General features: G+C 37.0%; 1 protein-coding gene across 1 annotated transcript; it reads left to right on the forward strand.

The window, feature by feature from the left end:
- Nucleotides 1-20050: 20050 nt before the first annotated feature.
- Nucleotides 20051-23155, forward strand: LOC140980361 (nudix hydrolase 25-like). Its single transcript, XM_073446137.1, has 6 exons — nucleotides 20051-20283; nucleotides 21023-21073; nucleotides 21736-21828; nucleotides 21947-22041; nucleotides 22497-22608; nucleotides 22712-23155. Exons 1-6 carry the CDS (start codon nucleotides 20218-20220, stop codon nucleotides 22811-22813), a joined length of 519 nt encoding a protein of 172 aa, XP_073302238.1. The 5' UTR covers nucleotides 20051-20217; the 3' UTR covers nucleotides 22814-23155.
- Nucleotides 23156-23806: the final 651 nt, after the last annotated feature.

Raw genomic sequence — 23806 nt, forward strand, 5'->3', positions numbered from 1 at the left:
GCCCAAAGAGCATCATCTAACCTCACTGACCAATCTTTCCTACTGACACCCACCACTTTTTCCAAAATTCGCTTGATTTCTCGATTAGACACCTCAACTTGACCACTTGTCTGGGGGTGATAGGGGGTTGAGATCTTGTGTGTGACACCGTATTTGCTCAAGAGTTTTTCAAATAGTTTGTTGCAGAAATGAGTGCCACCATCACTAATGATTGCTCTCGGTGTTCCAAATCTGTTAAAAATATTTTTCTTCAAAAATTTTAAGACCACCTGAGCATCATTAGTGGCGTATGCTTCTGCCTCTACCCATTTAGACACATAGTCAACCGCCACAAAAATATATTTTTTCGTGAATGAACTGGGAAACGGTCCCATGAAGTCTATCCCCCACACATCAAAAACCTCACACTCAATGATGTTATTTAATGGCATTGCATGACGGTTAAAGATGTTACCTGTCCGCTGGCATTTATCACAGGCTAGCACATAAGAACGGGCATCTTTAAATAGGGTTGGCCAATAAAAGCCGCATTCGAGTACCTTAGATGCCGTCCTTGTTGGTCCGAAGTGACCACCTACCTCACGGTCATGACAATGATTGAGAATCTGCCCAAACTCCTCCTCTGCAACACACCTTCTTATCATAGAATCTGCACAAATCTTAACCAAAAACGGTTCCTCCCAAAAGTAATGTTTCACGTCAGAGAAGAATTTCTTTCGTTGGTGAAATGAAAGATTTGGTGGTGGTGTGCCTGTGACAAGAAATTTAGCGAAATTCGCATACCAAGGACAGTGTCTCACCTCAAATAGTTGCTCATCAAGAAACCAATCACTTATAGCATGATCTACACTGTCATTATTAACCAGCTCCAACCTAGACAGATGATCCGCCACAACGTTCTCGACACCCTTCTTATCTTTTATTTCTAAATCAAATTCTTGTAACAGTAAAATCCATCGAAGAAGGCGTGGCTTCGCATCTTTTTTAGCCAGTAAATATTTAAGTGCAGAGTGGTCGGTGTAAACAATGACTTTGGACAGAACAAGATATGAGTGAAATTTGTCAAGAGCAAATACTACTGTAAGTAATTCCTTTTCAGTTGTCGCATAATTCAATTGAGCCTCATCTAAGGTCTTACTTGCGTAGTAGATTGTATGAAATACCTTGTTTTGCCGCTGGCCAAGCACAGCTCCCACCGCAGTATCACTGGCATCGTACATGACCTCGAATGGTAGATCCCAATCTGGAGCCACCAAGACAGGAGCCGTCACCAAGCGCTCCTTCAAATCCTCGTATGCCTGTAAACAGTCAGGATTAAAATCAAAGGGCAGATCTTTCATAAGTAAGGAAGATAGAGGTTTGGCAATTTTAGAAAAATCTTTGATAAAACACCGATAAAAACCGGCGTGGCCTAGAAAACTTCTATCTCCCTTTATGGATGTCGGAGGTGGTAAGTTCTTGATCACTTCGACTTTTGCCTTGTTCACCGCTATTCCGTTCTCCAAAATCTTTTGCCCTAGGACAATTCCCTCTTGCACCATGAAGTGGCACTTCTCCCAATTAAGTACCAGGTTCGTCTCCTCGCACCTCCTCAACACAGATCTCAAATTCTGCAAACACTCATCAAACGTTGCACCAAAGATAGAAAAGTCATCCATAAATATTTCAAGAAAAGTTTCAATCATATCATGGAATATAGCAGTCATACAGCGCTGAAATGTAGCCGGTGCATTACAAAGACCAAAAGGCATACGGCGAAAAGCAAAAGTTCCATAAGGACAAGTGAAAATGGTTTTCTCTTGGTCCTCAGGTGCAATAGTGATTTGATTATACTCAGAATACCCATCCAAAAAACAATAATACTCGTGACCCACTAACCTCTCAAGCATTTGATCAATAAAGGGAAGGGGAAAGTGGTCTTTACGGGTGGCATCATTTAATTTTCTATAGTCAATGCACACACGCCATCCCGTAACAGTCCTAGTGGGTATTAATTCATTATTTTCATTTGTGATCACAGTAATCCCACTTTTTTCGGCACACACTGAACAAGACTTACCCATGCACTATCAGATATAGGATAGATAATACCTGCATCGAGAAGCTTAATCGTTTCCGCCTTCACCACCTCTTGCATCTTTTTTGGATTCAATCTTCTCTGAGGTTGCACAAGAGGTGAGTATTTGTCTTCCATCAAGATCTTGTGCATGCATACTGATGGATTGATCCCTTTGATATCTGTCACCTTCCTCGCAAATGCACTCTTGTGCGCTTTCAAAACTTCCAACAGTTTGTCCTCCATCACATCTGTCAAAGCAGCAGAAATAATGACAGGTAAAGTGTTATTCGCACCTAGGTATACATACTTTAGGTGTGGAGGCAGTGGTTTTAGCTCAAGTGTTGGTGGGTCCTCGATGCTTGACTTTGGCGGTGTCAAATCTATTCGCTCTCCTAAATCCTCTAGTCGCATCTTCATTGGCTTTCTCCATGGATGGTTGGCGTTAAAGTATGCAACTATTTCAGCTTTTTCTTCATCCAATTCATCTTCTCCCATTTCAGTAGTGAGAGTGGCCTCCAAAAGGTCCTTAAGAGCATCCTGCACATAGTTAGACACAAGAGAATCAATAGCATCAATTCTATAACAACTATCAGCATGCAAAGTGTGCTTAAGTGTATTAAAAACGTCAAAAGTAATCTCATCTTCTCCCACTCTCAATCTTAACTTCCCTTCCTGCACATTTATCAGAGCCTTGCCAGTTACAAGGAACGGCCTCCCCAAAATTAGAGGCATCTCCATATCCTCCTCCATGTCGAGCACCACAAAATCTGTAGGGAAGATAAATTTGTCCACCTTGACTAACACATCCTCAATCACTCCTCTTGTATACTTGACAGATCTGTCAGCCAGTTGTAAAGACATCCTTGTCGGTTTAGGTTCTCCCAATCCAAGTTTCCTGAACACAGAAAAAGGCATGAGGTTGATACTTGCACCAAGATCACATAACGCTTTATGAAGAACAACATCACCAATCATGCAAGGAATAGAAAAACTCCCTGGATCTTTGAGTTTTGGTGGGATCTTGTTTTGCATCAAAGCTGAGCAGTTTCCAGTTAGACTTACCGTCATGTGATCCTCCAATTTTCTCTTGTTTGCTAAGATTTCCTTCAAAAATTTAGCATAACTAGGCATTTGCATCAAAGCATCGGCAAAAGGAATATTGATATGCAATTTTTTAAACACCTCTAGAAACTTACCGAACTGTGCATCTAGTTTTGCTTTTTTCAATGCTGCAGGGAAAGGTGGAGGGATAACAATCTTAGATTGTGCAGTGGGTGCTGGTGTAGAGTTAGAAGACTTACCTTTAGATGTTGCAGTCTGTTCATCCCCTGCTTGAATTTTTTCTTTTTCCCGTGACTCTAGAACCTTTCAACTTTTCAACTCAATGGCCTTCACTTGCTCTTTTGGATTAGTTTCCGTGTTACTAGGCAAGGTGCCTGGCTCTCTACTGGCTATCATTTTGGCTAACTGCCCAATCTGATTCTCGAGTCCTTTTATCAATGCATCTTGGTTTTGGAGTCTAGTTTCAGTGGATGAAATGAACTTCGACATCATTTGCTCCAAGTTTGATTTTTCATCTCGAGTTTCATTTCGATACATCGGTTGCTTACTATAATGCTGTCCTCCTTGTGGTCGCGTTTGACTGCCTTGGCCACCCCATGAGAAGTTGGGGTGTTGTCTCCATTCAGGATTATATGTGTTTGAATAAGGATCATTTCTCGGACGGTTTTGAATCCCCACTTGATTCACTGGTGCCTCCTCATTTACATTGAAAGGACCACTGTCTTGACAGTCTTTAACATAGTGTTCCCCTCCGCATTTTTCACAAAATATCTCTTGCAGACGCATCGCTGTCCCGTTTGTGTTCATGCTGTCTATTTTCCTGTTGAGTGCTTCTAATTGTGCAGTGACAGGTGAAAAGTCAGTTACCTGGTGTATTCCTGCAGTCCTTCGCTGAGTGTTCCTTTCGGATTGAGGGTGATAGCTTCTAGCAGCCATCTCCTCTAGTAACTCATACCCCTCTTCGGCCGTTTTCCTCAACAGATTTCCGCAGGCCGCAGCATCTATCATGGTCCGGTTAGATGGAATTAAACCATAGTAAAAAGTTTGGACCACTAACCCAAGAGGCAACTCATGATGTGGGCATCTTCGCAATAAGTCTTTGTAGCGCTCCCATGCCTCGTAGACTGACTCCTGCTCAAATTGAGAGAAGGTGGTTATGTCTGCTCGCCGCTTCATGGTTTTTGATGGAGGAAAGTATTTTAAGAGGAATGCCTTGGCCATATCATCCCAAGTTGTGATTGAACCTGCAGGTAAACAATTCAACCAAGAGTTAGCTTTATCACGCAAAGAAAAGGGAAATAAGCGTAGTCTAACAGCACCATCTGAAACTCCATTAAATTTAAAAGTATCGCAAATTTCTAAGAAGTCGGCGATGTGAGTGTTCGGATCATCCAGCGTATTCCTCCCGAATTGGACAGTGTTTTGGATCATTTGAATTATTGCTGGCTTGATCTCAAATTGGTTTGCCCTGACAGTTGGGCGCACTAGGCTTCGACGTGCCCCGTCAAGCGACGGTTGCGCATACTCAAGCATGGGTATGCGCCTTGGCTCTTCGATCCTTAGATCTTCGTGATGCTCTTCCTCACGTTCGTTCCTGTTCATTATGTCTCTAAGTTTCTGCTGTTGTTGTCGTCTGCGTAATGTTCTTTCAATCTCAGGATCGAATATCTCTAGTTCAGACTCAAGAGACCTTGGCATGCACTGGACAAGAGATCTGGAACAGAATACGGAGCGTTAGTTAAAAAAGAAAAATAAAAGAAAACTGCTAAAGAAAATAGCTAAAAATAAAATTGTAGATTAACAGTCCCCGGCAACGGCGCCAAAAACTTGATCGAGCAAAACTTGTACTGTGAAATCCTCAATAAGAATATGGTTTTGTATGCTCAAAATTTATCGCAAGTACACGATGTCAAGTAATAGTATAATGTACCGGAGTACGAGTATCGTTCCACTGAAGACTGTATTTAACAATGGTTATTTTCAGTTATTGAACATTTAGCAACGAAAATTGATTTGATTGTTTTAACACTACTATTCTTAAGCAAATATGCAAATAAAAAGATTCAATAATTAACTGATGGAGAATAATATCTAAAATGGTTGATTAAAATTCAATGAAAAGAAGGATTTGTTGGGAATATAGGTTCACCTACTCCTCGTTAATTAATTAATTCGTTCGATATTGATTTACGCTTCTGACAGGATTTCCTATTCAATTGAACATACTCTCTCGAGCTATGCCAAACTAATTCGACTCAATGAAGTAATTAAATGTCTTTAATTATTTATCAAGAGTGAATCGCATGTCGATCTGTGAAATCCCCTAGTTTTCAACCCTTAGGACTATGACTATCGGCGCGTATCCAATCTCATATGTCTATGTAAATTGTAGATCCACGGATTATACTACTCGTTCCTATCACAATTTATCCTCTCGAACTCACTCACGATATAAACTCGTTGTTAAAATTAGCTCTGCTCTAACAACACGAAGAAAAACAATAGTATAATCAAGAATAAACCCGAAATCGAAATTGAATTAAATTAAATCAAAGTTTTGGGGTAGGATCCCCTCAAATCCCAACAAATACTAAAGCTAGCTACTAGAATTCATGATTGAAGTCAGGAAAACAAAGTTTCGAAGATAAAAACTAAGTTAGAAATACTAGAATTGACGAAAACGTGAAGAACGGTACCCGAAAAGTGTCGAATCTTCAATCCAAGCGCCCAATTCTCCCCCAAGCTTGTGGCGGCCCTGAAAATATGTCTGAATGCCCCCCAAATCTTGTACCTCCCCTTCCCATATCAGCCACACTCCCAGAATAAGGTAAAGAATCGGCTGCCAAATCTTGCCAAACTTAGGTGGCGCGCGGGCGGTAAAGAATTACCGCTCGAGCGCCACACTCTCTGTACAACACTTGGGGAGTGCGGCTTTCGGCGCTCGGGCGGTAGAAAATTACCGCTCCAGCGCCACATCTTCTGTAACTTTTTCTTTGAGGTTACTTCTCGCGCTCGGGCGGTAGAATTTTACCGCCCGAGCGCCGTCTCTTCTGTCCATTGTCTCCTTGCTGGTACACTTTGCTCCGATTTCCTTTTTCCGGCCAGTTTACCTGCTAATTCGTTACGCCCCGGTGAGACATGACCAAATGCAATTGTTTACTCTAAAATGAACAAAATGTAAACAAAATGTACGCATGCACAATGCAAACACACACCAACTAATGCAATAAAACACGTAAAAACTACTTCTATCAGAAGGCAAGGGAAATAGCAACTGATGGACTGATGGAGGAAACTAATTATCCGAGTAGGAAGGATGTCGCACAGAGCCAATGGTGGCAAGGTCTAGGGAAGTCGAGGCTTTGATCCTGCAGGCCGAACAATAGATAAATAAGAACTAATGCAATACATGAAGAAGACATACAACCATGGATGAGAAAGTTCATACCCAGCCTTAGCAACAACATCAGACTTGTGAGAGGCTCCAGACTCGGATGTAAGTGGACTATAGCTGGATACACCTACAAGAAATATGTTGGCGTACAAACCCTTTTGTCAAGAAAATGAACTATAAGCCCAAGACATACCTGGAACCGTAGACGTAAAGGGATGAATCACGGGAGTGGCCAACACAGAGGTGAGAATAGATGGATCGACTACTTTCGATGATGGAGTCAGTGTGGTGGAGGTGGTCAGAGACGAAGGAAGTGCGGTAGCTGACAACATGTAAACCAGTAAGGCATTAACAAAGCAATACCCCACACTTCCTTAGGGCAAATACACAACATACCTATCTTTTTCAGCATCAGTAGAGGTGACAACTGGGACAGAGCCGGGGTTGATAGATAGATTGGGGTTAAAAACCATTGCACGCATGCAAAGAACAATCAGATTGCCAATTGCTACATATGTAAACAATGTTCCCTTTGTCCCATCCATTGGAAAAAGGCTAATGTATGGACAAGCAGCCCTCAAATTCGTAACTCCCCCAAAAGTACCGCATAAATGAGGAAAGAATAACAACTCAAACGGACCGTACGAATAAGCACAATCATCTATCCTGCAATTCTTCAAAAAGAGTCAAGGCAAGACAAGACCCTTCGTACAAGAATTCACGCTCATTCCTCGCACACCTCAAGACTTCGCACATCTCAAGATTAATCATGCAAAGAGAGAAGAATGAAATGCAACTCCAACCAATGCAATAAGCAATTATCAGGTAATTTTTGTTGCTGACATTTGCGCATAGATACGAATATCTTGGCGACCAATTTTGCAGATAAACAAGGAGCCAATAAATACGAAGTAAAATTCAAGAAAATGGAAAGAAATAACAATGGCAGTAGAGGGTGAGGTCGGTTGCGCCAAGAGCTCCACGGAGGCCGGTGCGACCCCTGGTGGGATCGATGTGGGAGAAGATTGCGTTGAAGGAACAGAGGCAGCTGGGGGAGCGTCAAAAATCGCCATGGACATCGTTGGGTGGTGACTCGAGCCGATGTAGAGTCTTGGGCCATACCACGTCTTCGGGCGTCAATGGAGCCGGCAGCAGAGGACGATCGAAAGGAGTTTGAGGGTGCGAGGATTGAAGTGCGAGGAGAGCGAAGGGCGGCGGTCCTTTACACTAGCAATGAAGATCAATCAAACGAAGGAGCGGGAAAAAGGTGAAGAAAGCCGGTTACAAAGTTTGAATTTGAAAAGGGAGTAAAAGAAACCCAAGGGACTGTAGTTTAAAGCCCAATACGGATTGGGCTTGGGTGCTTGGCCCACCACTGCCAGTCCAATATACATAAAAAATGAGTGCAGGCCGCTGCAAATCAATGAGTCGAATTGGGCTCACATACAAGAATTTGGGCCCAATGGGCCAATGCTTGCGGGGAAAATTATTTGGGCTAAAATATTTAATTATGGAGGCTCAATTTAATTACAAGCCCAAATTAAATTATATAGGCCCATCAAAGGTAGCAGATTAACTCCTATCAATTCGAACCGATCACAAGGTGCTGAAAAGGAAGAAATCGTGGGATGAGAGAAGGACATGGATCATGGGGGAGTGGAGAAGAAACGGATGGTTGATGGACAGAAAAGGGGCATCGGTCAACAGAGAAGAGGGCAAAAATCTCTCGCACAACTCCCTGCAGAATTCTCATAAATTTAGTCGTGCTTTTTCAATCATATTTAGCATCCTCGTATATATGCTAGCACTATTTTGTTATATTTTTCATATTTTTGTGTTTTTATATTGATTTGTTGATACACAATAATGTTGGGAGTTTATTTCATCAATTTCTATTGTCTTTTCTTTCGTTTTGGTGTTGTATTAGTTTAGGAGACTATAACGAACGGTCAAATTTAGGGTCCATAATCGTCATGATTTTTAGAAGTTAGATTTTCATTGTTTTTACACAAATCGGTACATTTTTGCACCTGACACGCATGCAAATTAGATATTGTGCAAACAGATCCATTTCTTTAAGAATACTCGTTATGCATAGAACCTCAATGAAACAAACTCGATAAGTAGTATTTGTTTCTAGTACAAATAAATTCATTCAATATTTCCATCAGATTCATGGCATGCTTCACATCTATTTTTTTCTCTTAATGAAAACATAAAAATATGTTTAGTATGTTTTTTCAATTAAATAGAGGATTTTTTGAGGGTCCATTAAAATAGAAGATTTTACTTCTTTCTTAAGATGCAATTATGGCGTTCATATAAAAGAAAGAAAATAAATGTAATAAAAATCAATTTAAAGAGGACTTTTGAATAAAATTCATTCGATGAAACTCTTTTCGAACAATCAAATGATACTATAACATTCACATGCATTTTCTAGGAATGTCACCTTATTGGATAAAGAGTTTCCATTTGATAGAAAAGGTGGAATGGTAGAACTCGATGAGATTCTAGAAACACCCATTTTTGAAATAGTAGAACCCACGCCCAAACATAAAGTCTAAGATATACACATTCCTAGGAGACCTGAAAGGGTCTCAAGGCCGCCTAAGAGGACGAGTCTGCCACTTGAAATGGGAGAAGATGAGCCCATTCATGGATGTTATCCAAGAAACTTCAAAGAAGCAATATCTGATGCCTATTCATCCAAATGGCTTGAAGCCATGCAGTTTGAAATGGATTTCATATATACGAACTAAGTATGACCCTCGGTAGATCCACCTGAAAGAATTGTTCTCATATGATACAAACATATTTACAAAAATAAAATTGGGTGGATGAGAAGGTAGTGACCTTCAATGATAGATTGGTAGTAAAAAGATATACTCAAAAGAAATGAATTGTCTATGATGAAAATTTTTCTTTAGTCGCAATGTTCAAGTTCATCGGGATATTGCTAGCCATAACAACATCATATGACTATGAAATATAACATATGAATGTGAAGACAACGTTTCTTAATGGTGACATTAAAAAAATATTTACATGTCTTAGCTAGAAAGATTTGCATCAGTGGAAAGTGAGCATAAAATATACAAACTTCAGATATCCATTTGTGGACTCAAAAATGAATCAAAGAGTTGGAACCTATGGTTCCATAACACAATTAAAGAGTTTGATTTTGTTAAGAATCATGAGGAACCTTGTGTCTACAAGAAATTTAGTGTGAGTGCAGTGATATTCCTAGTATTTTATGTTGATGACATACCTCATTGTAATTGATGTAGGATTATTGCAATCAACTAATGTATGATTGGATAGTAAATCTCTATGAATGATATGAGTGAAACATCCTATGAATTAGGAAAACAAATCTATAGGGATATGTCAAAGAGGATGCTAGAGCTGACCCAATCCAATTATATCGATACCATAATGAGGAGATTTTTTTTGGAGGAGTCCATGAGAGGATCTATACGAATTTGTCATGGTGTGACACTATCAAAATCTATGTGTCCTAAGACCGATGAGGAGATAGAAACCATGACACACTGTTGGAACATTTCATGTTCGCAATCTTGATTTTGATGATAACAAAACTTGTTATTTTGTTTCTAATGATTTACCTTAGTGCACAGAAAGCTGAAACTGATCAGGCTTCTAACTGATCAATTACCGAGCCTAAACTGAAGCTTTCAAAGAACAAAACAAAGGTGTTAACTGATTGCCCAAACTGAATCAGTCCAACTGAAGTATCAAAGACCAGTTCCACTGATTGATCATTTGATAAGAGATTCAGCTGAAGACCTTCAGAAGCCCGGCCAGCTGATAAAGAGCTCAACTGACCAGTTCAACTGAATCAGTTAAATCAGTTCAGCTGACGAGCCAAGTGATTTCATCGAACCAGTTCAAGACTAGTTCAACTGATCGTTCAGAGCATCAGTTATAAATCAATCAGTTTGCAGAACACGACAAGTTTATTCAATGGCATCCAACTGTGCGTACTGGGTAAAGCATATGTACTATGGATAGTACAATAATAGACGTTGAAGCAAAGATTAAAGTCGAGAGGTTCCTGAATGAGTGTCGGAAAAGTCGAGACACAAATTTCAAGGAACACGTTCATGCTGCAACGGATAAAATAATTGAATATCACTGTATGATCAAGCCTTCACGTATATAAATAGAAGATCAATGAATACCAAAGAAGAAGTGAGAAAAAGGAAAGAGGGCACGCTTACTGCTGATCAGCTTACAAGAAGTAATCATCCCAGAGAGAATATACAAGTCATATTAGCTTAGTTTAGAAGCTCTTTTTCCTCAGTGTATGAGAACACCTTTCCGATGTATTCATTGTTCAGTTCTCACACACACTCACTCACCTCCACCACCCAAAATACAGCCTTGCACAAAGACATTAAACTTGTGTATGTAGTCTTTGACACACAGACATTAAAGAAGTGTTGGCTGAAAGGTGCTGCCTTCAGTTTAGGCTAGGAGTTCAGATTAGGCAGTAGCGTAAGTCCTAAGCTGGGTGGGTTTGTATAATGTGTTGTATAAATCAAAGTCTTCTAGTGTATCCTACCCAAGGAGGTAGAAGGGGTAACGTAGGAGCAGTTGAAGTCTTCGAGCATCCATAAACATATCCTGTGTATTTTACCATTTAACTATTGTTTTCAAATTGTTTTGATCAGTTAGAGAATCCGTCAGTTCAGTTTTCAAAATAACTGAACTAGTATATGGTAGAATCGATCCCCTGCTTTTCAATTATTCAGATTACACAAGTTAAAAAGCTTTCAAATATATCAGCTTTGTTCACGAAGGTTTACTTCGAGTATTTTTCGCTTGGTACTTTAACAACCTCGATTTAATTCATCAGTGTTAACATTCTTAGAACACGAGATATTGTAGCTCTTGGAGAATATTGTGTTTGAAGCACATTTGGTGCCCAGCACACGATCTTTCAATTGGTATCAGAGCTAGATGTTCTAAGAAGAACATTTGAAGAATTCTGTGTTTTAAATTATTTTACTTTAAAATAGTTTTAAATGCTATTTAAAAGTACTTTATATTATTTTCAAAACTATTTGAAAATGTTTATATATCGCTCATTGCAAAGGGTTGAGAGGATTGACTCTGCAACTAACATTGTCGCCACTTCTATCGACTCTGAGCTTTGGGGTTTTAATCAGTCTGCAGGGTTTTGTGCTTTATGTGTCAAGACGCTCAGCTAAACTGTTCAGTGAAAAAGATTTCAGTTGCAAGCCTACCGGTTTAACTGATATACAAACGAAGCTTAGCCATGCTGGGATGTTGGATGATTAAAATGGAGCTTAATCATCAGCATTATGATGCCGCTTCATTATCATATCGGATAATCAATGCAGTTCAACATCAGCTGAGTCCAGTTTGTTTCAGCTCGACCAATTAGCCAGCAAACAAATCAAGTTCAAGGCAAGTTAGTTGTCTTTCTGGCAAAGAAACTCAAGATCGGTGTAGCATTTCAAGTGGTGAAGGCAACCAATTGTTGGTATATCCAGTTCGGTCGTGCACAAACCAATTGATGACTGATGTTATTTAAAATATTCTATTGTAGTAGCAATTTTCCTGACAACTGTTGACGTACTCAAATGTAAAATACAAGGAAGTTTATTTGATTAAATAAACATCATGTTTATCCAGTTGAGTTTCAATGTAACTGAATTGATATCTCCAGATTTCTTGCCTACATTTCTTAAATGGTTAAAATCTGCCAGTTTACTTTGAGCGCATATATAATTTTTTTTGTTTTCAAAAGAGGTCTTTAACTCAGTTCTTGAGAGGGAGTTTTCTTTTTACCCTCGAACTATAAATTGCTTATAAAAACCGCTCTTTTAGTTGTTTTAATTTTTTTAAAAAAATCTATTTTCGTTGCTCAAAGTTTTGTGATCGTCAAAAAGGAGGGAGATTGTTGGAACATTTCATGTTCGCAATCTTTATTTTGATGATAACAAAACTTGTTATTTTGTTTCTAATGATTTATCTTAGTGCGCAGGAAGCTGAAATTGATCAGGCTTCTAACTGATCAGTTAATGAGCCTTAACTGAATATTTCAAAGAATAAACTGAAGATGCCAACTGATTGCCCAAACTGAATCAGTCCAACTGAAGTATCAAAGACCAGTTCCACTGATTGATCAGTTGATAAGTGATTCAACTGAAGACCTTCAGAAGCCCGGTCAGCTGATGAAGATCTCAACTGAATCAGTGAAATCAGTTAAGCTGACGAGCCAACTGATTTCATCGAACCAATTCAAGACAGTTCAGAGCATCAGTTGTGAATCAATCAGTTTGCAGAACACGACAAGCTTATTCAATACAATCCAGCTGTGCGTATTGGCTAAAGAATATGTACTATGGATAGTATAATAATGGACATTGCAGCAAAGATTAAAGTTGAGAGGTTCCTAAATGAGTGTCGGAAAAGTCGAGACAAAAATTTCAAGGAACACGTTCAAGTTGCAACAGATACAATAATTGAGTCTCACTGTACGATCAAGCCTTCACGCCTATAAATAGAAGATCAGTGAAGACCAAAGAAGAAGTGAGAAAAAAGAGAGAGGGCACGCTTACTGTTTATCAGTTTACAAGAAGCAATCAGCCCAGAGGGAATACACAAATCATATTAGCTTAGTTTAAAAGCTCTTTTCTCTCAATGTGTGAGAACACATTTTCGGTGTATTCATTGTTCAGCTCTCACACATACTCACTCACCTCCACCACCCAAAATACAGTCTTGTACAAAGACATTAAACTTGTGTATGTAGTCTTTGACACACATACGTTAAAGAAGTGTTGGCTGAAAGGTGTTGCCTTAAGTCTAGGCTAGGAGTTCAGATTAGGCAGTAGCGTAAGTCTTAAGCTGGGTGGGTTTGTACAAGGTGTTCTATAAATCAAAGTTTTCTAGTGTATCCTACCCGAGGAGATAGAAGGGGTGACATAGTAGCAGTTGAAGTGTCCGAACATCCATAAACATATCTTGTGTATTTTACTGTTTAACTATTGTTTTCAAATTGTTTTGATAAGTTAGAACATCCGTCAGTTCAACTTTCACCATAACTAAACTGATAAATGGTAAAACTGATCATCTGTTTTTCAGTTATTCAGATTACAAAAGTTAAAAGGCTTTCAAATATAGCAACTTTCTTCACGAAGGATTATTTCTAGTATTTTCCGCTTGGTATTTTAACCAAACTCGATTTAATTCATCGGTGTTAACATTCTTAGAATACGAGCTATTGCAGCTCTTGGAGAATATTGTGTTTGAAGCACATTTGGTGCCCAGCACACGATCCTTCATACACATTTCATATGCATCTACCATTAATAGTATTATATATGGTATGATATCTATTCAACCCGTTATTATCTTTGCAATGTTTATTAAAAGAAGATATCGGTCGAATACCAATCCATTGTATTTCGTGAACGATGATCTTAAGTACTTGAGATGAACAAAGAATTTATTTATGGTCTACGGAGGTGTAGAATTAAAACTGAAAAGCTATGGTCATTCTATTTTCCAATCGTATGTGTATTATTCAAAATTAACCACGTGATTTGTATTCAAGTTCAATGGTGGTGTTGTCTCTTGGAAGAGTTCCAAGCAAGGCACCACAACATATTCAACCACTGAAGTCGAATACATAGCTATATCAGCTGCAACAAAATGGGATGATTGGATGAGGAATTTTGTCCAAGAGTTGGCATCATTCTTAAAAGAGTTGATCCAGCACCCGTGCACTGCGACAATTCCAGTTTAATTGCACAAGCAAAGGAGCTGAGTCTCATCAGCGATTCAAACATATATTGAGGAAATTTCACATAATCCGAGAGATTGTAGGACGATGAGAAATATTAATAGAGAGAGTTGCAGATCACATTGAAAACCCACTTACGAACTCCTTGACAGGACCATTGTTTGATAAGAATCGTGAAAAAATGAGTTTAAGATCTATGAGTAGTTTATTATAGGGCAAGTTGCAGATTGTTAGAGTAAGTGCCCAGCGAGCCAGCTTGTGGATTGAGTTTTATTGACTCTTATGTAAAAACACAATTTATTTTAAAAATATTTTACTATTTTATCCAATTATGACATTTATTTTATATGTAGAACAATACAAGCTGCATAGATAAATTTCTTGGATATACGATAAGAACCACGATGTCTACAAGTCACGTGAATCATGAAATTCATTAAGAAATGTATTGTATATTCTAAATTTGTTTATAGTTAATTCTAGCCACAAAAAAACAAGGATAAATGTCACTTGAGCTCGGAATAGCATCTGTGATGTTAAGGCCACGTTTCATTGGCATGGACATTAACATGCCCAATCATACAGATGAATGATAATAAGATTATTGCACTAAACTACTCTCTCTTGGATTTTCTAAGTGATTATAAATTATCAAGTAAATTAGTCTGTGGTTATTGTATTACACAAATAGTCATTTGACCCTGGACAACATAGAGGCTCTACGTACTAGTGCTGCACTTTGATTCGTTTATCAACTCCACGAAGATCATCAGGTGGAAAGGTCGGGTGTATTTCAAGGAGCCAAATACATTATAGTTGGAGATTCACCACTCATCTATGGGTGAAGATATTCTATGTTATCTGATGAGTTAATAGTACAAGATGTCTCTAGCCAGAGCAAGAAATGTAATTTATGTCAATATGATTACTCAAAGATAAATCACATAATTATCGAATTCATTTGCAACTTTCGATAAACCAATAGTTGCATATTCGATTGAGATATTTGTGGGGACCCGGGCTCTAACTCGATTATCTTTGGGATTAATTGGATCTTTGTTAGAAAATGTGGGTCAAAATTTTGCTTTTAACATACGACACATACATAAGATTTATTGCATTTCATGAAAAGCAAATACATGTCTTGTTTCGTTCATACAATTAAACTAGTGTTTAAAAGTATTAATACATGTCTAATACAACAACTAGTTTCTTCCGCTACGCCCGTGATCACCACGCTATCACCTCTCAATCATCCTCGTCTCGACCCTGATCCTGCCCTACCTGTTGTTATGCACACATACAGACACAACAACAGCCGGATACTCCGGTGAGAACAAATCCCAGTATAAAACATGGTACACATGCATATACACAATATAAATCATGAAGCATGCTATCCGGAATAGAATCAATGGCAATAGGTTCCATAATCTATGAAACCAAATCAATATCAGCATGCAAATGAAATCGAAATCATATCTTGACTCGACTCGACTCTAACTCTAGGGATCCCGGTGTGAATAAGACGTCACAGTCTGCCACCTACCCTCCCAATCGGGGTGACGGTACGTCTTATTCCTAAACTTCGGTCATGTCTATATCGAATGTCTACAATCGGAGTCAATTCTGCTCCTATGCGTCGATATCACCGAACGTCTAGCTTGGCAAGTCTGCCAATGTCTTTCCTATCTTAAATGCTTGAATATAAGTCTATAAACAAAGCATCAACATATAAAAAAAATAACAATCTAGTATGTGATTTTGGGAAACTCAAATCAGATCTAATTCGAGTTATATCTCCCCGAATCAACATGAATTATACCTTCCGTTGTTCAGTCTTTATCGTGATCAAAATCTTGAAGTCGAATCTTGTCAATATAAATCTGAAATGGCAATGTGAAATATCACAAGATCAATATCCAACTCCAACCAATACTAGTACGGATCAATATCAAATCTCGGTACAATTCGACGGCATAACGGCGTAATCTTGCGATGCCGATCAACTCAACAACAATCGATACTAAATCACAAATCATAATCAATATCATAAACATTTCAACTCTGAAAATCTGCATACTTTCCCCTCAATACATGCTTGAATTTCATACAAATTGCATACGACATCATTTCTTCGATCCGGTATCGAATATAAGATTACCACTATCATATCAACACATAATAGGAATCATATCACAATTTCCCCAACATCTAAACTTCAAACCATGCTGAAATGTAAAGAAACTTACATCCTTTGATAGCTCTTAAGGAGAGGAACAAGAATCTAAACTCGGATCGAAAATCGGATGGTTGGATTCTTCACAATCAACAATCTAATAGCAAGAACTTGGGAATTTCTTGAAGACTCGGTTCCTTTCCTCTGCAAGTCTGAATGAAGAATGAATGGTTGAAGATATATATATCATGCATGGCAAGGGGCAAATGGCTTATTCTTTGTTCAACACGTCTCGCGCATATGCGCGACCTCAACCGGCGCATATGCGCGAGACCTACTGTCTCGGCACTTAACATTTTAATCTACTGGCGCCTATGCGCGCCCCTTCTCGGCGCATATGCGCCCACTACTCTAGACAACTTGCGCATATGCGCGCCTCTTGTCGCGCATATGCGCGAGACTTTCTGTCCTCGCACATAATTACTACTCAATAACTCCAATCCAAGTTCGACGTGCTCTATCTATAATCATATCAATGAATCAATAAATAGTCTCAGATTAACAGGATAAAAATCTCGGGCATTACAATATATGTGTTGAATGGACCGTACTGTATACTAATCATAATCAATTGGTTTTTGCAGAACTATCGGTGATACCTAGGGGATCATGGAGCGATTTGACTATCATGGAGTGATGCTACTAGACGTTTTTACTATGATCTGATAGGTGCAATCAGACATGAGTTATGACATTCTTGATCAAGAGGTTGATGAAAAGAATAAAGCTAAATAAAGTAAGACCGAATAAGGACAAATGTTGTCTTGAATCAAATGAAATTGTGCACTCACGGCTAGCTGTGACCCTGAGCCATTGATGGTCACACAAGTATTGGATTTTGTGTTCCCGTTATATATCAAATTTAAAGAGTTGAATATAACGACTGTAGTTTGATGGAGATCAAACATATTAGTTATAAAGGAGTTTATAATTTAATTGAATATTGGAAGTTGTGAAAGTTAGTTTGATCGCTAATTAAGTGAGGAGAGTGCAATTGTATAATTTAGTGATATGGGTTTTGAAAATAGGTAGCTGCTAAAAATAAATAAGTGGAAAATTTTGTTCTTCAATTTTTTTGTTTTTCATCATATTGACGAGATTTGTACCATCATCACATCACCGCTGTCTGATCGTCGATCGAGGTTATGAGGAAGTCTCAATTATTTAATCAGTAAATTTAGAGTATGATAATTAAATAATAATTAAGTAGTTGTGACTACGATATGTAAAATTTCAATGGAATATTCTACAGGGGTTTATGATTGATTAATTTTATGATTGATTAATTAAACAATATTTATTGAATTAAATATAGTGTATTATCAAAATTTAATAATTATTTAATTACACCATATATTTTCAATAATTGAAAAATATATATGGGAATTTGACAAAAAAATATCTAGGTATGAGTTTTCACCAGTTAAGTCAGAACAACTCAATGAAACTCCTAGTATTCTAGTGGGATCTTTATTCAAAGTTTGAGATCTTATAAATAATATTTATCATGAGTCATATATACACAACACAAAAAAAAAAAAAAAATAACCCAACCATTTGTGGTAAAAAGCTCACAGCCATCCGCTTTCCTTTGAGAAAGAATTTTCTTGGCCACCACCACAACTCCTCTGGATCGCCATCGTCTTCTAGAGATCAGAAATCAACGCCAAATTTTTTCAAGTTTTAGAGTGCAAATTAGAAAAGAAACATCGTCTTCAATCATGGGCCTTATTTGGAGTATTGAAGAAGGTATTTATTCCAGTTGATTGTTAGTAAAAAAATAACTACAAAAGTTATCTCTACCTAAACACCAGAATAGTTGGAGACAAGTGATTAAATCATTAAAAGTAAACATCTAAACATCACATGTATATATTAGAATCATACATCGTCTAAAAAAAATTTTGATTGTCGAAATAAATTTTATTTGAAAATTTTTAAAACTTCTAATATGTCTCGGGTGAGTGACCATCAACATCCAGCCATCCAATTTTGAATGCTTGGTTCAAACAAAATTTTTTTTTGCTTGCATCTGAGATGGTGCAATAGCGTTTGCACGGCACTACATGCGAAAGGCGCTTTTTTTTCTTCTTCTTTTTTTTTTCTTTTTTTTTCCCAACAGATAAATGTAATGTGTGTTTTATATTATTTCTACTTTTGTATTCCATCATTTTAAAAAAAACTTTCAGTTATTATTATTATTTTTTTAAAATTCACCAATAGTTTTTTTTTAGTTTAATTATTTTAATGTGGTGTATAAGGGCTATTTTTTAAGTTTTATTTATTTATGAGACAGATATTTATCTATGTTCTATCTAATTTTATGATCTCATTATAATGTTTTATTGTCTAATATTGTAATATTTTTAAAATTAAGAATTTTTCAATAATATTTTCATAAAATTATTATTTTTCTTAAACTTATTATTAAGAAAAGATATAATTAAATNATTAATAGTCCCTAATTATTCATAGTGTAACTAAGATTTACACTATGAACTGAAAACTATTATATTTAAATAAAATTTACACTATGAATATATATATATAGGTATAGGTATAAACAAAGTGCCAAAATGCCAGCACTAGTTATACTGTTTGATGCTTGGTTCCACTCAGGGGATACAAAGTCAACCCCTCCTTTATATCTACCATTACTTTTCCCCACTTGAAATTTTTATATTTTTCCCACTTTCCATGATCATTTAATAATGCATATCTCCATTTCTATCATGTCCATTATTTTAATTAATGAGAACAAATAGCCTAGTAGAGTAATTAATGAGAAATTAGTTAATAAAATTTATTTAAATTTATTATTATTATTTGTCAAAAGTATTTTTTTTATCTATTACTGCATAGGATTTATTTTAGAGTTTAAAAAAATTAATTTTTATTCAATCTCATTTTATTAAGTTATGGTACGTGTTTATTGTAAAGAAAACAAATTATATCTAATTTACAAGGATGGGAGAAAACGACAACACAGAGAGAAAATATGGGGTTGACATGATTTAATTCATAATATAAGACATACATTATCAATATAGGTCTAATGTTTTCAAAGGATCTTGACTCTCATAATCCTAAACACAACAAACTTTTGTGTATGGCAAATTATGTACAAATATTTGATAACACAAAAAACCGTTGTTCAACTTTTTGACAACATGAAACAGTTGTATCAATGACGATCATTATATTTATGTGGAGTATAATTTTATTTCGAGTCAAATTCTCGTGAATCGAATTTATGATTTATATTTTATATTTTATTTAATTATTTTCAAGTAAAATGATATGAAATATGAAAAGAACAATTATATTTTTTATCATATTTAATGTTGAAATTCATAAAAGATTTATAAATTACTAAAAATAAAATAAAAAATTATTTGTTATTCACCATGAAGTAATCCACACGACAAGTTCCCGTGAGCCCCTCCGCAGCATATAAATATATATGTGTGTACTGTACAAAATGCCAAAGGTTGGAGTCGGAGGCGCACGATAAGAAGTCGTCATCATCACCTCAACAGTACATATGAATGTGTTTGACTTTCAGCTAAAAGTTATATTCTGATAGTGATTTGCATCCAACAAAATTCTCTCATTCAAACAAATTCCATTTTCTGGGTAAAAGAAGAAAATTCTCAGAATCAATGGAGGGTCTGCCCCCGGGTTACCGCCCCAACGTCGGAGTCTGTCTCATCAATGATGATAATATGGTAAGAAACTTGAGTGTTCGTTACTTCTGTGAGAAGAAAAAAAAATTGGTTTTTGTTCTGATGTTGTTAAGTTTCTTGTTTCGTTTCCGTGATTTAATTAAAAAAAAATATTTATTTTCACTGGGTTTTATTCGATTAATGAGCGTAATCGAAGGGTGGCGAATCTTTTACATGTATATTTCTCGTTGAATAACTTTTCAGCAAGAATTTGTATTATTTTTCTTCTTTTTCATAAATATCAACCTTGTACTGCTACTTGTTAATTCTTCGATAGCGATGGAAAAGCCTTTCTTGCTTATGTTTCGCTTGTGTTTGCTATTGTACTTTTGAAGTTTTAGAAGAGCAACTTTAAATGTTTTTTTTAATGTTAATTCACTGTAATGTGCTGGAGTGCCTGTTCTCTCTCTTCTTTGTTTAGTTCCAGGGATGAATTTAAATGGGAATATCTTAAATTTAATAGCATATTTTTTTTTCTTCACAGTATTAGCTTTTTGAACCACTCATCAAGGACAAGTATGAAACAGTTTGTCTACAGTAATAAACTAAAATAGATGATACAAGATAATGCAAAAATTCGTTATCACCGAGTATCAATATTATCAAGTATTTCCTTCTAGCCAGGATTTGGGCTATTTGGTTTGATAATCTACAATTTTAGTGATATAACTGTTGATACATGTTTCTCCGTCAGGAGAATGTAGTGATCTAGTTGCTAAAACATTTAGTTATTGGCTTCCAGGTGTTCGTGGCTTCTAGATTGAATGTTCCGGGAGCATGGCAGATGCCTCAGGTGCAGCATTGTTTGTTTGATAGGATTATGACCTGTTGCTTCTATGTTAAACATCTCATTCGTCCTCAATTAGTGATGTTTAACTTTGGATTTGACATCCAAATCTTTCTTTTTTCTGTACCATTCGTGGTTTTTTTTTAATGTTCGTCTGTTCTTGATTTTTGCTTGCTATTTGTGCGGAAAGAGTTGGGTTTATGATCATAGATTTATTCATAATTAATAAAGCCCCAAGAAGCAGCCTGGAACTCAAGGCTTGGTCCTTGCACCTAGACCAAGCCGAGGCACAAACCTCCTGTGAAGTGCGCCTCGGTTGTGAATAATCTACATTGGAACGCTACAGAGGCTTATTGGAAGTATTGGCATCCCAAACTGAAATGAAACCCCTTTTGGACTACGATCTGTTTTATTGATATTTATTAGTTTGAAATTCGATTTTATAATAATATGTTTTCGTGCTTTTCTCTTTGACAAGGTGTGTGTCTTGTCTTGTGCCTTGCTCCTACCCATGCACTTTATTGTTCGCTCCGCCTCTAATTACTATAATCACTCTAAAAACAAGTAGATGAGATAGATTGAGCGCTTGCATCTCTAACGGGTCATCGTAGATGTACATTTTCAACATTTTGTTCCTCTAAGCTGATAGCTTTGACTTTGATGTTTAGGGTGGTATTGAAGAAGGCGAGGACCCAAAGTCTGCTGCAATCAGAGAATTAAAGGAAGAAACAGGAGTAGTGTCTGCAGAAATAATAGCTGAGGTCTGTCTGTTTGATGAAGTTTCTTTATAATCAATCAAAATTTTGCCGAATATATAGTTTTCAACCAGCATTACACAACAGACAATCATTAAGCATATTCGAATTTAACGATATTCAGGTTCCGGAATGGTTGACGTATGATTTCCCACCAGCTGTGAAAGCAAAAGTGAATCGTCTTTGGGGCGGAGACTGGCATGGACAGGCTCAAAAATGGTCAGTGTATGCTTTACTACAATAATTACGAAAAAAACGAGAATACGTTCCCATCATGTGCTGGAATATATATTTCTTTTGGAGCAATGTTTGCCCATAAGATGCACCGCCGCATCCATGGATGCTAGACAATGATTAGAGCACTCATGCCCCTGCAAAATATTTGCCAGTTTAGGATTAATTCTTAGAATTTGATGTTAGAGATCCTTTTGAGCTTTATGGCCTAGGTTAGGCAAAAGTTTGAATGGGAATAACCGCGTAGCCTTAAGTTACCCACTTAAATATTTTCTAGTATGATCAACTCTGTGTTAGATCATTCATGATTGATTCATCACATATAGTTTTACAAAACATGGAATTCGATATTTATGACTGTTTAGAAGCTGATCAAAGACTTTATACAAATCTCAGAGTCGAAATATTTAGCACTGGCGATAACTTTGTCGATTCCACAGGTTTCTTATGAGATTCGGAGGTGATGAGATCGAAATTAACTTGGCAACTGGTGAAACCGACCCTGAATTCTCAGAATGGAAATGGGCTCTCCCCGAAGAAGCCGTCGAGCAGGTCTTTTTCAAATTTTTAATCTTGGTCGTTACCTATCTTATCTTAGGAATAAAATATGTAAGCCAAGTTTAACAAATCTGTGTGTAAACTATGCCTATTTCAGGCAGTGGATTACAAGAGACCAACATATGAGGAAGTCATGAAAACCTTCCATCCTCACCTCAGTGCTGGAAGAGCTACAAAATGCTATTCAACTAAGTGGTGAACAAATAGTATCTACGATTTGCACCTTTTTTTCTTTCTTTTTTCAAGTTAAATTATATCCCCCAAGTTTGGCTTTTAATACGTAAAAATACTATAACTTTACATTTAGAATAAACTTGAGGGGTGTTGATAGGGGTAGTGTGAGAAATATCATATGATTCTGTATATGGTCCTAAATTCATGAGCTACATTAGTAGTTTATCGTTTCTTCTTTTTTATGTTTTTATCATGTATTGGACTTGTAAATGTACATGTGACTGAGTCTAAAGTTGTGATTTGGTTGTTAAATTACCGAAATTGTGTTGAACAAACTTCAATGTATTGAAATTCTTTCTTTGCTCAAGATCATGACAAGAACAAGCTTAATTTCATAAAAGATTAGCCAATCGACAATTCTTGTAGTCACTCTGTGTCGATGATAACGACTTTTATTCAATGGTGTGAGTATGTAGTTATCTTTCGAGATATACTAAATAAACTTCCGAACTAACGTAATATTTCCTTATGACTCTTCACGCGAGAAGTATGTTAACTTTAAAAATTCAGCTTAGAATCAACATGAAACCACGTCTACCTTGAAAGCGATATCAATATGGTAGAAATTCTCACTAGTGGCCAACTTTATAAGCCACGGCATACGCAGAAATATAGACAGGTAACAGATTAGAAATTTTTTTCTCTTGTAATAATTAAGTAATTCAAACCAAACGCAACATAAAGCATAAATCTTCAAACCACTAAAAACATCTTAATTTGTTGGCGTAGACTTTTCGATGGATGGACAAATTTCACTTGACAAATCACAAGTTGAGAATTCCCCAAGGATTATCAGGCCACGCTTTCTCCTTGGCCTTCATCAGCACCACTCTTCCCAAAGCAATCCATCCCTGCCACGACATCCTCTTATCCCATGGACTCTCTCCCACTCCATAATCAATCGCAGCCCTCTCTCTGCCGCTGCCTCCGCCGCCTTGATCCCCTTCATCCCCAAATA

This window comes from Primulina huaijiensis, chromosome 7 (genome assembly GCF_012295235.1).
Source record: "Primulina huaijiensis isolate GDHJ02 chromosome 7, ASM1229523v2, whole genome shotgun sequence".
Classification (NCBI taxonomy): domain Eukaryota; kingdom Viridiplantae; phylum Streptophyta; class Magnoliopsida; order Lamiales; family Gesneriaceae; genus Primulina; species Primulina huaijiensis.

Excerpts from the sequence above, each read along its gene's own strand:
- LOC140980361 (XM_073446137.1), top strand. The coding sequence starts at position 20,218 with ATGGAGGGTCTGCCCCCGGGTTACCGCCCCAACGTCGGAGTCTGTCTC. Across the intron at positions 20,284-21,022 it reads TCATCAATGATGATAATATG|GTGTTCGTGGCTTCTAGATT; the intron begins GTAAGAAACTTG and ends ATTGGCTTCCAG. Across the intron at positions 21,074-21,735 it reads GAGCATGGCAGATGCCTCAG|GGTGGTATTGAAGAAGGCGA; the intron begins GTGCAGCATTGT and ends TTTGATGTTTAG.